This window comes from Anoplopoma fimbria, chromosome 21 (genome assembly GCF_027596085.1).
Source record: "Anoplopoma fimbria isolate UVic2021 breed Golden Eagle Sablefish chromosome 21, Afim_UVic_2022, whole genome shotgun sequence".
Taxonomy (NCBI): Eukaryota; Metazoa; Chordata; class Actinopteri; order Perciformes; family Anoplopomatidae; genus Anoplopoma; species Anoplopoma fimbria.
In genome coordinates, this window is record NC_072469.1 from 4,417,482 (window position 1) to 4,433,051 (window position 15,570).

At 44.8% G+C, this 15,570-nt stretch overlaps 1 protein-coding gene across 2 annotated transcripts; it reads right to left on the bottom strand.

Annotated features, from left to right (window-relative positions):
* Positions 1–1,230: 1,230 nt before the first annotated feature.
* On the bottom strand, positions 1,231–12,379 carry ptchd1 (patched domain containing 1). Of its 2 annotated transcripts, XM_054623305.1 has the most exons (6): positions 12,017–12,364; positions 8,307–8,552; positions 7,838–8,267; positions 3,707–4,135; positions 3,405–3,532; positions 1,231–2,331 (listed from the first exon to the last, which is right to left on the bottom strand). In XM_054623305.1, the coding sequence occupies exons 1-6, from the start codon at positions 12,362–12,364 to the stop codon at positions 1,231–1,233; spliced, it is 2,682 nt and encodes an 893-aa protein (XP_054479280.1). The 2 variants fall into 2 exon arrangements, with proteins under 2 accessions (XP_054479280.1, XP_054479279.1); XM_054623304.1 differs by having other exon boundaries at positions 3,405–4,135; positions 7,838–8,552; positions 12,017–12,379.
* Between the last annotated feature and the right edge of the window lie 3,191 nt (positions 12,380–15,570).

Below are 15,570 nucleotides of genomic sequence, written 5' to 3' on the forward strand. Positions count from 1 at the left end.
GCATTTATTCTCTTAACTGTAGCCCCGCTACACTGATATACTCGCTAATGTTACGGCGCACATATGAATATATGATCCTATAGATGTAAGCATGTGGTGGCAGACTGGCAGTTGGATAAAATCATGAGGCTATGAACCATGTTGTGTTTGGTCTTCTTCAAACTACAAAAGCACCCAAGTCGCCATCTTTCTGAGCTCAGCTTCCTGTTCAACCATAAAGACGGACCTCTGGTGGTGCTGGCTCTGCACTACAACACATCACACCTATACAGCATCATAGAAAGCAGAGCGTATGTATTCATCATACAGTCTGGGTTTCTACATACCCTGGCATACTGTCATACCGCTCAAGCCTAGTATGTTTCAACATAGTTGCAGACGTATTTTTGGTATCTGATGTGGCATTACTTAAGCACTTAGCTTCAACCTCAAAGACATTCTGAAAAGGTTAAAGTCATTTTCATCCTAACCGGTTCTTTCTTCAGATGTCAGAGTGCTTGAATGATTAAAATGCAATTTATGACCTATGATATTTAAGTTACAAACTCAAAGCAAACGGTTCCATCTGAAAACACTAGCAGTGCCCGTTCTGTATGTATATTTCCTACATAACTAAAAAAATATTACAATCTACATCAAAAGCCAAACCACTTAGAAACACGTTTTCTTGATTTGACTTTATTTGTCCGGCATTAAAGTAGAAATACTGGAGTCATACAGATGATTGCTTCATGTCTTGGTAGCTGTTTTTGTGCAACTTGATATGGGGAACAGAAAGCAGTAGCAAAACAGTGTGATCAGATCTAAAGCAACTGTTGGACACGGGAAAAATGCTGACACTTCCTCTGTGAGACCGTCACAGCCAGGCCTGACCTCAGCTAATCCTCAACTTCTGATTGGCTGTTTGGGAAAGGGCTCATTCGCATGCCACACAGCACTAGCAACAAGCAGGTAACCATGGATACACTGCATGGATAACCTGTCTTTTCTCTTTTGTCTTCACTAACCTCCCTCTCTCCTTTACCGTTTCCCTCTTGACCCTCTATCTCTATTCTTTCCTCCCGTCTTCCTCTAAGTGACACTCTCCTTTTCCTCCTCTGTTCACAAGAATCGGCGTTCTTGTCTGCAGATGCAGAGCCGCTGCTCAGACTACAGTGAACAAATTCCCAGCCGACAGTCACCATAGCAACAAAGGGGCCAAAAAAACCAACATCATCATCATCCGCATGCTCAGACGGTGGTGATCTGGTCGACCACTCGTGTGCTGTCGTTCATTTCAACGCACTCCACCTCCTGCCGCTGACCCTCCCCGTCGGGCGGGAGACCCCGGCTCTTGGAGGGAGGCAGGAAGGTAAGGAGGGTGGGCAGGAATGCCAGCGTGTGCAGGGCCGAGCAGCCGGCCGTGAGGGTGAGGCAGCGGAACAGTGTGTGTGTGAGGTTGGAGCGTACGGAGCCAACGGGCACCAGGGCGGCGCCGTAGCAGATGAGCGTCTGTAGAGAGGGAACCCCGTGTCTCTCCAGCGCCACCCTCACCCAGCGAGTCCTGCTGTCGCCCCGACCCGAGGAGAAACCGCAGAGCAGGGGGCCGCTGCAGTCCGCCGAGTGCCCCAGGGCCGAGATCAAACACAACACGGACATGCAGTCCAGCTCCACGCCCCATAAGGTCATGAAGCCCAGCACGCCGAACTGGACGGAGAGCAGGGTGAGGCCCAGCCACACGGAGACGAGCGGCTCCACGACGGCCAGCGAGGACAGACCCAACAGGAAGAGCACCGCCAGCAGTGAGTGTCTGAGGGGGGAGCTGACCGCCGCGGCGTAGCGGTCCAGGTAGACGAAGGAGGGGTTGAAGATCAGGAAGCGGACGCGCGAGGTCAGGGACAGGCGTCGCAGCGTGTCCAGCAGCACCGACATCTCCTCGCGCTTGTTCTCCGTCGTCTTGGCCACCAGGAAGATCCGGGACGCCGCCACGTCGGGCTCCTCGCCCTGGCCGCGCTCCGCAAAGATGATGTCATCGGCGAAGTGGGCGAACTGCGGCTCGCGGAGGAAGGAGTGGCGGAGTGTGTTGGTGAAGTTTTCCCGCGGCTGGCTGGTGGACTGGTTGCGATCCGACAGGTAGTTCAGGTAGGCTTCCAGCCAGCTGATTCGCTGGAAGCCTTTGGCGTACTCCAGCAGGTCCCGCTGCACCGAGGCGTTCCAGTAGGGGGCGCTCTCGTAGATGTAAAATCCAATGACGGGGGAGTACGAGCTGAAGTAGCGCTGCTGGGCGCGGGTGTACAGTACTGTCGCTGTATCCATGGCAACAAGTGCACTGGGGTCTGAACCCTGGGTCACCTGTCAAAAACAGAAACATGCTTCAGGTTAAACAGAGCATTCGGTCTTTTATTAGTATGCAAATTTATTTAAATAGTATGATTATTCACTGGCATCTCTTATTCACATGATACCATCCCCACTGCTGCCACATAGTGACCAGACAAACTGAGAAAAAAAACAAAAAAAACACAAGATGACTCATGCCCCATTTCCTTCAAATTCTTGAGGAAACTTTGTTTTTCCTCGCATGCCTTTGGAGTATCCAAAAACGGCCCAAAACATAAAACCTTGAATAATAGATGTAAATGGAGGCCAGGTTTGACAGCAAAACTATATCAAAACATCAGATCACAAACTCTGACACAACTCATGGGTATTATCCTTGTCTCATCCAGTCTTATGCTCACTGCTTCACAATCACATGGATTTTCACCTAAATCTCACTATTAACACTTCCTCCACTACCGGCTCGTGCTTGCGCAGGCTCGCAAATGAGAAAAACGTTTTCTTCAAGAACTTAGGGTAACACACGGTGAGTAAGTCATTTTAAAAAGGTGAAGTATTCACTTATACACCATAGTTTTCAACAGTAATCTGAAAGACATACCAGATAATCAGTGGTCTCCTCAAATTAGAAAGAAATTGAGTTTTATGACAGAAATCTAGCAAAGGTCATAAATTGTTAAGTGAAATGAAAGCACTGATCAATGAATCGTGACAGGACTATAATATACTGTATACTCATTTGCCAAAATTCCTACACATGGATGAGTCTGTCTAAATTACATAGGCTAAAATGTCCTTATTATTTTACAAATTATGAAACTATATTTCAAAATGCTACAACTTCTGAAGCTTTTGTGGGAAATTAAACTTTTATTCTGAAGGTTTCATGCTGATTAAAGCAAGTTTCATTCAGAAAATTGTTTCTTTTATTAGTTAATATTACACAGCCACGTCCAATGAAATTACCCCACATTGTCCTAAGATATGTCACCAATGTGGTTAATAAATAAATAACAAAGTGTACACTGTCTGAATGAGGGTGATGGTGTGTTGTTGTATATAAGTTTGTTGTATTGCTGCCTCACCTGCAGGAAGCCCATCAATCCAAAGGAGATGTAAACCAGATACAGCAGAACAACAAAGGGTTTGACATAGGTGTTAGTGATCCAGTCGCCATAGCAACGCCTCACACACCCCAGCAAAAGGTGAGAGTCTTGAGGATTAGGGTCTATGATCACTGTGGGATGCGTGTGCACGTGCGGATGTGTGAGTGTGGAGTTAGCGACGTGTGCGTGTTCATCCGCCGCAGGGTTGTTCGCCACGTGTGGGTGTGCGTTTGGGTGTGCGTGCGTGTGTGTGAGGGTGGAGTTTGGCGTGGGGGAGTGACTGTGAGCGACCCCGTGTGGCGGGTTGGTCGTTGGAGCCTCATCCTGGTAGCGGGTGTACATGAGACACCTGTACCAGGCCGGTTTGGAGTCCAGCCGGTCCGGTTTGGGGACCCGCCGGCAGAAGCAGCCGTGCCTGTACCCGGTCTCCAGGTATCCGGTGAACACCAGACAGGAGCTGTAGAAGGACAACATGTAGACGTAGCTGATGGTGACGGCCAAGGCGGCGGTGCGGCAGAAGAGCCGGACGGCCTCCATGTTGGTGAGCGGCGAGGCGGCCAGGCCCAGGGTCATCAGGTGGAGCATGGTGGAGCCGGAGAAACGCAGCATGACGTCCTCGAAGACGCTCGCCACGCGCTCCTTCACGTGCTGGTCCTCGCGGGTTCGTCTCCATGACGACAGCATCTCGAAGGAGCCGAAGAGCCCGTGACCTGATGGGCAAACAAACGGGGATGTAAGCTGAATGAAATCAATAGTTTGGTTAATAAGGAGGGGGTTGTACTATATGACCTCTTTCATCAAGAATGACTTTAGAAGAACAACTGATCAAATAGCTACATGCAATATCAAAAGCAGATGCTCGTAATTATAAATCCACAGATAATCATTAAACATGGTCTCCTGAAGCACTGTGGAGAATTTCAGCTTCTTTCAACTCATTGATTTGGTTTTACGGTCCAAAAATGTAACATTCGACTCTGTCTAAACTAGTTTATTTCCGACCAAGCTGTTTCCTTTCCCGATAAAGCTGTGATTGCACCCCGCAGTCCTTCAATTTATTAATTTTAAAGGAATCACAACGTTGCACGAGGAAGTGATATAACTCAGCCCGTCTGCTTTTGAACTCGAAATATGTGAAATGTTGGACGTACGACACCATGGCGATGCAATTTTCTTGTGAGTTCAAAAATCCTTGTTGAGAAATTGAGTTGCAGCTGCAGGAGAATTTAACATACTAGTCAATACAGATGATAAATAATAAATATATTTTGAGAGTACAAGAAGGTTTTATGAATAAAGCAGCAGATGCATCAAAGAAAAGCTTCCTTAATTAATAGACTTGCAGCTTCACATATCATATAAAGAATACAGTTTTGATGCTGCATTCAATGGTTCAAATCAATGTCCATTTGAGGGGGATTTAAACGCACCACCTCCTCGGGCAGTTCCAGTCCCATGTGCATGCACATACATGTTTATATACGTGCAAGCAGATGGTTTTTAATGGTTTCCTCTACTGTGGTTGCCATGGCATCCATGAGTCACCAGTGGCACACACAACCCCCCCTCTCCTCTCTCTCTCTCTCTCTCTCTCTCTCTCTCTCCCCCCCTCTCTCTCTCTCTCTCTCTCTCTCTCTCCATTGACCTCACCATGGCGAAACACTTAACACCTTAGCAAAGGCGTAACATACCGCCACTTCAGGCGTGGGTGCAACTGAGAAAGTGTACTGATCTGTGTGTGTGTGTGTGTGTGTGGGTGTGTGTGTGTAGGTGTGTAGGTGTGTGTGTTTGAAAGACAGGGATTTAGACAGTGAATGACAGTGGAAGAAGTGTAGAGGTTAATGTTGCAGAGAAGATGCGAGCCAAACGAGAGACTCGTGACAGCACTTGCCAAAGGATTTTGATATTTACCGGAGCTTGAGACGGGCTAATGTGCACTCACATCACACTGAGCCAGGTACGAAGTCATGAGAAAATACCCAAAGCAAAAGGATGTTTTCCTTCTGTCAGAACCCTCTTAGACCCTTGATATTACTGTTTAACTATAAAATGGATCTCAGATGCTGAAAACTAATTTTGAACATAGACATGAAGATATGCTAACCCTAGGCTGTATCATTATGATACCAATGTTGGTATCATAATGATACCTGTTCTGGTAGAAAGACAAAAACATTTTTATTTTTTTTATAACCTGATTCTCTTCTAAACATAGCAGGCTAAACTAAAATACACTTTAAAGAGAGCAACATTCTGAAGATTTAACTGATTAATCTATTTTCTCTCTTTCTCTTTCATGAACTGTCTCCCATCAGTTTGTCTTTTGTGCCAGCTTTGAAAGTTAATAAGCCCCTGTGTGGGAACATTTCTTCTGTCTGATATTCTGAGAGAGAAATATGCTAAATAGTTGTCGCAAATCCACATTTTTAAAACATCACATGCTGTATTTCTCCCTCTTTCTGTACCCTGTAATCACATCCTCCTTTCCTTGCCTCACACCTCCTCCCACCTTTTTTCTGTCTGCCTACTTGATTCTGAAAAATCCCCTCCCTGCCTGGCCTCCTTTCCGTCCTTCTAACCACCGTTTAACTTCGTTTTCTGCAGAGAGAATCCCTATCTCAACCCCCCATTCGGAGTGATATTTCATCGAGCCCCGTCTCTCGGTCTCTATTCCCCCGTCTCCTCTGTTCTCGCTGTGGTTATTTTAAGCCTAACAGTGGCCTTTCCTCCTCCGCAATACAGAGTAATTATGGTATGGACTACATGTGTTCGGTAGTGGTTACATGCAGCACATCCTACAGTATTTATCATGCATGCACTCAAGATAAACTGCAAGTACGCCTTCACACAGATGGTATGCATTTTTTAAATCCTTATTTACTGAATTTAAACCTCTTCTGGTTTTCTATTCCCTTTCATCATAGTATCGTCGTCAACACAGATTAATTCAATCCCTTACTTCACTCATGAAATGAAATAAATGTTAAGGTCTCTATGCCACATGCAAGCTTCATAAAAAGGTTTGCATCGATCGTGGTTTCAAGAGCGGAAAGGTCTAGTGGTTGATACCCAAACCCCTATCAATGTATTTAGTAATAAAATAATAATATTTACCTCGAGTTTTTCACAGATGCAAGTGTATCAGCTCTTTAATGATACTGCTGCAATCTCATTAAAGTATTTGAGTTCCTATAATAAACTGAGAATGATTTGCACTCCCTTTAGGACTCTGGTCATGAGAGCTGTGACATGGTCAATGTCATCACGTCAGGTCGGAAAGATTCCTATGAATTATGGTTCATCATCTGAACAAAGTCTACATCCCGCATCGAATATACTGACCTTAAGTGTTGCAATCGATGCACATTAAATAAAGTTTCTTTATTGCTTTATTAAACCCGGTGTATCTGTTGTAATTCACATCCCTTGAGTCACACTTGGCTGCTGTTTTTAGTGCCAAAGCAATCCTTCACCTGATGTCGCCTTACATCGAAAAAGGGAGCACTGATATTGGATTTGTACTTGTCATCCAACAAGAGACACTGATTTAGGATCTGGAGAGAAACAGTTTGATTTGTGAATGTCTACTTTGGTCCCGCATACTCATGTGGTCACCGTCATCACGACGTCAAGTCTGCAGTACTGCTCTGACGTAGAGATAATGGTTTGTAAGATGTGTCATCAGAATGTCATGAAATGGGCATTCTGTCACATATTCTGACAATGTCAGACAGATTGTTGGTTTCAGACAGATACAAAAATGTAAAGAAGCAGCTTCTCAAATCTAGCGTTTGCAAATGTGCAAGAGGAGTGGTTTTCAAACGCTCTTGAACCCCTCAAAGGTGTGCTTTTCATAAAATCGTCTAGAACTTCATTTGGACACTTCTAAATGTTAAATAGTGTGAAACCTTCAGGTTCCAGCCCCTGGATTTGCTCCAGACTGCAGGAAACCTAACCTAAAAAAATACTTTAAGTTTCTGCCATGCCCTGCCACTTGTCAGTCATTTTGAGGATCTGTCTACATTTAAATGGCATTCAGCCTTAGGCTGGCATCTGCAAAACCCATCACAGGTACTGAAGAAGCAGACGGAGAACACCGGCAGTCTGAGATATAAAAGCAATGGTAATGTTCACCGGGGCTCACACCTGCCATGTGTTAGATTCACTTGTCTTTGATTTATCTCGGATTTTACTTGTTTGTTTGAGGTTTTTATTTTATGCTAAGACTTCCATTTGTTCAACAATCATAACTTCTTAAAAAGCGTACATTCAAAAATGTCCTGAAGTGAAAGGCCATTCCCAGACAAATGGGGGATAAAGACATTTACATACAGAATTATAAAGACTCAAAATGTTAAATATATCTTGTGTATTTTTAATTTAACCATCAAAAGACTTAGTTTTAAACCTACCAAGCATGACGAAAGGGATGCCCAGGTACGTAGAGTTGTAGGTGGCCCGGGTCAGGTTGAGTATCCCAGCAGCAGTGAGGCCTGACAGTGTGATGGACAGCAGAGCCAGCAGTCCCAACCAGGGTTTAGACCTCACACAGTCCCTCATGGAGCAGCAGAGGACAGCCAGCACGCCGCACGCCCCCAGGCTGGCCAACAGGGGCTGGTGTGCCAGCACCGAGGAGAACTGGAAGTCTGTCCTCAGAGAAGAGGAAGTAGAAGGGAACAGCCCCAGTTTAGGGTGCAACGCTGCAAAGTGCTGCAACTCGGCGCAGAAGGCCTTTTCCCATTGGCTGGCCACCTGGTCCATCAGGCCGCCGCGGGCTTGGAGGTAGTAGGTGAGCTGCAACGCCCTGGCAGAACGCACACCCTCTCCCCTGGCTCCCGTCCCCTGGCCTCGCACCGCCCCGCTTGGACCCCAGCCCTGCACGCCGCCCAGCTGGTGGCCGATGTACGCCTGCCGTCCGTCCGCCAGCTGCGTGATCGGGTACCGCAGGATCGGGCCGGAGCTGTTGGAGGTGCGTGCCGACTGGATCTCCTCCATGGCGCGGATGATGTCGTCGATGATGCAGACGTTCTTGTCGTCGGGGAGACAGAGGTAGGAGAAGGAGTAGTTGAAGCTGTTGACACCGGTGGCCGGGACCGTCACCTGCATCTGGTAGATCCGCTTGTGGAGCTGTGTGCAGAGGAAACACACACACATGCAAACAAGGAAAGGAGTTACCCAATGGTCCAATTAGGCTTGAATAAACTGTGGCAAGAGTACAAAAGAAAAGATGCCCATCAAAGTTTTTGAATGTGCAGCAGAACATAACTCACAGTGTGTGGCTCGTTCACTTACTTTGTGTGCTTCGTCTTTCATGCTGTTTTTGTGAACATGAGAAAGAGATATGTGGGAGTGTGTGTGTGTGTGTGTGTGTGTGTGTGTGTGTGTGTGTGTGTGTGTGTGTGTGTGTGTGTGTGTGTGTGTGTGTGTGTGTGTGTGTGTGTGTGTGTGTGTGTGCGTGTGTCTTTCTCAACAGAGTAACAATAGTGGTCTTAGATTCCTCCGTTTCTATGGCGAGAGGACAACAGTGCCAGCATCCACAGAGCCGGTTACTAAGCAACAGGGCTGATGCCAGCCTCTGCCACAGTGAACATGGGTAGAGCTGTCTCCCCCCTCACAGTGCTGCATTGACTCCAGAGAGGGAGGGTGAGAGTGTGTGTGTGTGTGTGTGTGTGTGTGTAGGAATGTCTCTTGATGAATGATTTGTAGTTGCCTCAATGCACCGACCTGTTGTTAAATTAACCAGTTCCTCATTTTGTTTTTGTCGCTTTTTGCTGCCAAAAGATACCAGTATGTCCTGGTAGGACCTCACAGCTCCTGATAAAGTGCCTCCGATTCCAAAATAACATTAAAGTGATTTGAATATATTAATTTCAGGCATTCTCAGATACATAATTGAATTTATATATATGATTAGATCTAGAAGCATTTTGTTGCTAACTGATGATGATGAAGATGCAGAGTAGCATGCAGGGAATGCTATAATTTGCTATAGTGCTAAACAAAAAGTACAGCTGGGGCTGATGGGAATGCCATTAGTTTTGAAGATATTTCATCTTAAACCCCGGTATTAATGGCAAAAAATGTATGTGGACCTGATGATGGTGCTAGAGGAAAAGTCAGGGAATCACCAAAGTTATTGGCATCAATTGTCCGGGAAATAGGCGGCCGTATTGATCAAAATCGCAATATGGCCTACTGCCAATTTACAAAATCGCTGGCAGTGCATTATTCTTTAAAGTTGAAATGTGTCTCCATATACCATCCCAAAAACAATATTGTTCTGCAAAAAGATGTCCTGGCCTTAACATCATATTCTTCTGACTAAAGAAAACAATCTTTGAAATGATCGTGGCGCTATATGAAAAGTCAGGGGCTTACCAAAGTCAATAAGCTTCATCCTCTGGGGATCATGAATGTCTGTATACAATTTCATCTGATCGTTGTTGAGATATTTCAGTCCGGACTAAAAGTAGTGGACCGACCGACAGACTGGGTCTAATGCGGCATCAAACCAGGGCGTTCCCACCACAGATGGGACATTGCAGTTTTATCGGAACAAGAAGATCAGCTCTCTGAAAGAAAAACCCGGTTGTGTTTTGAAGAGCAAGAAGCGTGTATCGACTCACAATTCTGCACAGCCGCTAATTAATCATATTAAGAATGATATCCATCATAGAAGAGGATTCCTACTCTTGCTGTAAGTGGTGATCTCTGTTAGTACTGGTGATCACTGCTGTTGCCGTCTCATGCAACAAGTTCAGACCTTCTTCTCACAGCGCATGCATTTTGGGAAACGTAGGAGCTCACAAACGGATGGTACAAGAAAACAAGCTAAGAAAGAAGAAGTCTTGAACCTCACAGATGATGTGATTATGTAACTATTTCACTCTATTTTGTGCACCAACCTGTCTCTCTCTCTCTGTCTCTCTCTCTCTGTCTCTCTCTCTCTGCCTGTTGGCAGTAAATGATGCAAAGACCTAAACCAGTATCTTAACTGTGGCAGTCCTCTATGGAGCAACGCTGTGTTTTGGATACGTGAAAAGTGGGTCACAATAACCAGATGTGACTGACTGACTGACTGACACACACACACACACACACACACACACACACACACACACACACACACACACACACACACACACACACACACACACACACACACACACACACACACACACACACACACACACACACCAATGTGGCTACTAGTCTCCAAGCTCTGATTACATCCACATAACTCCATGAAATAATTTGGCTGATTGCTCCAGGGGTGTCAGACTAATGCTCATAAATCCATTACGGAAAAACCAACGCAGAGACGGAGGCCTCCGAGCTCCAGCTAACTCCACTTTGTAATTAAAATGCCCAGCTTCATAACCATTAAGGATGTCGGGAGTTATTTGAAATGGGACTGTGTTGCTCTGTTTAAAGGCTATCAATCACTCAGAATGAGGAGCGAGACAGCTTGCATATGTGCTCTGGCCTGCAGACACCGATCCTTACCTCTGTGTGCATTTCTGAATGGGACTATAAGTGATTCATTCTTAAAGTTGGATCCTGCAGATGCATTGCAGCCTCCTTTTTAAATGGTGCATATACTGTGATTCAAACGGCACAGAAGTCAAATATTCTACCTTTTCGGTGTATAAATGTATACATTTGAGTTGGCAGTAGTCCCCAGCAGCTTGCTATCCTCTTGAGTGCTTTAATTACTGATTGGGATTGTACATTTGCCAGAGTGATCTTGAACTAAAGAAATACTTCTGAAAGGTTGAAAATGTTCCAATTTTTTTTTTCATTACAGTAGGCGTTTGTCCTTGTTGGAGGCTATTTCTTCTGTTTTCATGCTGTGTCTTATTGGTATTAATTTACTTTTACTGTATTTTATTGTTATTAATTTACTTTTACTGTATTTTATTGTTATTAATTTACTTTTACTGTATTTTATTGTTATTAATTTACTTTTACTGTATTGTTTTATTGTTATTATTGTTATTAATTTACTTTTACTTTTATTGTTATTCATTTACTTTTACTGTATTTTATTGTTATTAATTTACTTTTACTGTATTTTATTGTTATTACTTATTTACTTTTACTGTATCATTTGTTTTCATTGTTATTAATTTACTTTTACTGTATTTTATTGTTATTACTTAACTTTTACTGTTATTACTTAACTTTTACTGTATTTTATTGTTATTGTTATTAATTTACTTTTACTGTATTTTATTGTTATTAATTTACTTTTACTGTATTTTATTGTTATTAATTTACTTTTACTGTATTTTATTGTTATTACTTAACTTTTACTGTATCTTATATCCAGGCTGTTCCTTTAAAGCACATTCTGTTTATCCTACTTTGTTTCTTCATTTCTTTGCTCATTGTATCAAATTTTACAAGTCTTTATCTTGAATTGAATGTCGATGTGTTTCTTGGAGTGATGGGTTTGATATCATGACACTTTCTTCCCCATTTGTTATCTCATGTTCTTCAGTTTGAATGATTCTACTTTATATAAATATAAAGTAACATATACTGTCAGTCATATTCATTGTAACATGTTGCCAGTTGACTCAAGCTACCTTCAGTATGGTGTCCAGGTGAACCGGGTCCAGCACGCTCCCCTTTCGGGTGGTGATGATCACTCTCCCGTATCGGCCCGGTGTCTGCAGGTCTGAGTACAGAGCGTGTTTGGACCGGTTCACGGGGAACAGGCTGTCCACCAGGTTGCCCTCAATCTTGGCCAGGCTGTGTTTGGGTGCGAGCAGGCTCTCCACGTCCTCCTCCACACGGTACCTGCTGAAGCTGGCCCCCAGCAGGATGGAGAGGAGCACCGGCGCAGAGGCGAAGAACACCGGGTGGCTGGCCACGAACCGGCCGAGAGCATGGAAGGAGGTCCTCAGGCCTGCGTGCAACACCTGGCGCAGCATCCTAGTGCGCGGCCGCTGCTCCAGCCTCTCCCACCGACCGGTAAGCCCCGGAGCACTGGAGAGCATCAGGGGCTGCAGGACGCATCGGTGGGCTCCGTGGCTCCCGGTGTGCTGGAGGAGAGGAGGATGCGACCCTCCTCCGGTCACAGGTGCGCCCTTTCCCCCGGGGTGCGCTCATCCGATGGAAATTGCGCAAAGATCCAGAAGGTGTCTAAATGAGCCAGCAGTCCTGCGCTCTGCGGGGAGAATAACGCATAGTGATAGCCTACTTTAACATGTAACAGTGTGTGTGTGTGTGTGTGTGTGTGTGTGTGTGTGTGTGTGCAGCCTGGTCCTGCAAGCACGGCTCTGTGCGCAACAGAGAGAGGAGGAGAGAAAAAAAAACCAAAAAAAACGCAGTGCCAAAGCGGTCTCCTGAATCTGCCCTGATGGAGATGGATTGGAGTAGTTCTGTTTGTGCACTCGGACAGGTTGCAGAGAGGAGACGCACAGTAGTTTGCACTACACTGACGTACCAAAAAGGGAACGTGGAGGAGGAGGAGGAGGAGGAGGAGGAGGAGGAGGAGGAGGAGAGGACCGACCCGGTGATGACGGAGATCAGAAGACGCATTCAGAACCAAGAGATTGTTTATCCAAAGCGCGTCCAGCTCCACCCTTCCCCACCAAAAGTCACCACACGACCCCAGATCCCATGGGGTGGTGGTGGTGGTGGTGGTGGTGGTGGTGGTCGCAGGATAGGGTGACGCCGCCTGCATGCACCGGGGAGGAGGAGGAGGGTGGGGGAGGAGGAGGAGGGAGAGAGAGAGATGCCGGTGAAAGCCGTTTCGTCAAATCAGCCTAATCAGGGTTTCCTCTGCGGCAGAAGGCTCTCTGTCGTCCGTCCCGTCCTCCCCTCATCTCCGGAGTCCCTTATTCATCCACCACCGGGATGCTCTCACCTCATTGTGGGGGGGGGAACCACGTCACTAATCACCGGCTTTTTCAAAAACAGGGACCTGTTTCTATCTTATCTTATATATCCATCCATCTCCTCTCCTCCTCTCACTGGTTTTCTGTCTTTTTTTTTTTTTTTTTTTTTCCCACCCCTCCGCTCCGGTTTTCCTGCCCCGCCTCTCGCCTCTGCAGACAGAGTGAGATTTCTAGGAATGTATCTATGTATTTAGCAGTGACATTAAAGCTGCTTTTTTTATTATTCTCTATTTCATCTCTAATAGTCACAGACCAAATCTTATTTCATTAATGTGTTAATGTGGTGGGGTTTAAAAATAAATAAATACAAAACCAAAAGGATATTTAAGAATAATGGCATGTTAGATGTTTTTTCATAATAACCTTTATAGATAGAGATAGTGGCCTAAATGGAAAAAAAAAACCTGTTTGCAGGAGAATTATGAAAACATATTTATCTCATTTTCTACATAAAAAAATGCAAATTTTATTCTGTGACATCTATGCAACTCATTTGCTGACACTCAGTTACATATATTAATATATAATATGAAGTGTCCTCATCTTTGTTGCAGATGAGTGAAGCATCCTTTAGGTTGGCTATTGTGTAGCACGTTGTCATGGAAACCAGCCAAATTACACTCTTTCTTTCTTTTTTTTCACAAGCTCTGGTTCCCATGGAAATTGTGATGCCACCTATCCCCCCCCCCCACCCATACAAAAACGCATACGTACACAGTAGTGCACACATAACACTACATTACACACACACACGCACACACACACTTTCTCTCTCTCTTTCTCACACACAAACACACACACCTGCTGACTCCCAATCTGCTTATGGTGTGGAGGTGTCTGATACAGTGACATTAAAAGCAAAAGAGACGGAGCGAGAAAGAGAGGGACAAACAGGGAGTGGAATGGATGTGGGAGAGATGTGGAGATAATAATGAGTGTAGACAGCTTGAGATCACACTCTGCCTGCCTGCCTGTCTGTCTGCCTGCCTGTCTGTCTGCCTGTCTGCCTGCCTGTCTGTCTGCCTGTCTCTGTCTGTCTGTCTGTCTGTCTGCCTGCCTGTCTGTCTGTCTGTCTGTCTGTCTGTCTCTCTCTGTATTCAGACCCATGAAATCTAATAGCTAAACAGCCTTTTTGGTCTGTCTGCATGGGACCTGCTAATGGCTTCTTCCTCTCCCTAGAGGTTACAAATGAAAGGCTATTTGGATTAAAGGGAAACACTTTTTTTTTTTATTCCCTCTGCATTACAGAATGCTCGGATTTATAAAAAAGAAAGTATGTTTTTAAACAGCTGGGCTTTGGCTTACAAGGGTTTTAAATGACAAAAGATGACTTCCTAAAATATAGTTTGGTTTCAGTAATCAAATGTAAAACTTTTCAGGTTATTGCATATTAAAAAATATATTCTTTGTCCATCTATTTTGCCTGTGAAGACTTGTAACACAAAATGTCATTGTTGCTGTTTTTGTTAAGCGGTTGCCTCTAGTGGCTGTAGTAAATATGACGGGAGCAAATGAGGAAATCAGATGTAGTTAAAGAGCGACAAAGTCCGCCTAGGGAGGAGGTCAAGGTGGGTGAATGGGTCAAACAGACGCAGGACTTTCACCCAGGAGACGGCTGTTAGTGTCCTGTGTGAAACCAAACATCAAAGTTGACTTATTTTAAATGAGCAAAATGCAAAATTCAGGGCCTAGCCAAACTCTATCCTCTTAATAGCTCTAAACATTGTGACGCCCGAGCCGGCGAACAGCGCAAACAACAGCGCTGACGGAGATAACAGTGTTTACCTGGGGGGGGATCCGGAAAGTGGGCGCTACACTTCCGAGAAGTAACCTAAGCTACGGAGCAAACATACTTATTTTAACCCAAACCTCCTTTTCCTAAACATATCCAAGGAGGGTTTTTTTTTTCTTCTTTCAATTCACAACGTTAACCGATTTAAAAGTGCCAACATTTCAAAACGTGCACCTGTAGCTGGTACTCTGAAACGATCATTTACATCGTTGCGGAAGTCAGTGGCAAAGCTTTTCTGTCATTCAGGTGTTTACCTCGTACTTTTTCTCATCCAGGTCTGATTCTCTCGTATTAATATAATTAGTTTCATGTTTTTTTAGCAGCCCGATACAAGTTCTGGACGTCAAGACTCCCCTATTGGCAAAGGAATACCCAAATTGACTGGTAGCTTGAGTAAACTGGCAAAATATTACAATGAATATTACTGACAGTATATGTTACTTTA

Bases quoted from the DNA above. Each gene is read 5' to 3' on its own strand.
- ptchd1 (XM_054623304.1), bottom strand. From the start codon at position 12,364: ATGCTGCGCCAGGTGTTGCACGCAGGCCTGAGGACCTCCTTCCATGCT. The intron at 4,136-7,837 runs GTAGGTTTAAAA...TTTGCCCATCAG, and splicing joins CATCCCTTTCGTCATGCTTG to GTCACGGGCTCTTCGGCTCC. The intron at 2,332-3,404 runs GTGAGGCAGCAA...TGTTTTTGACAG, and splicing joins GATTGATGGGCTTCCTGCAG to GTGACCCAGGGTTCAGACCC.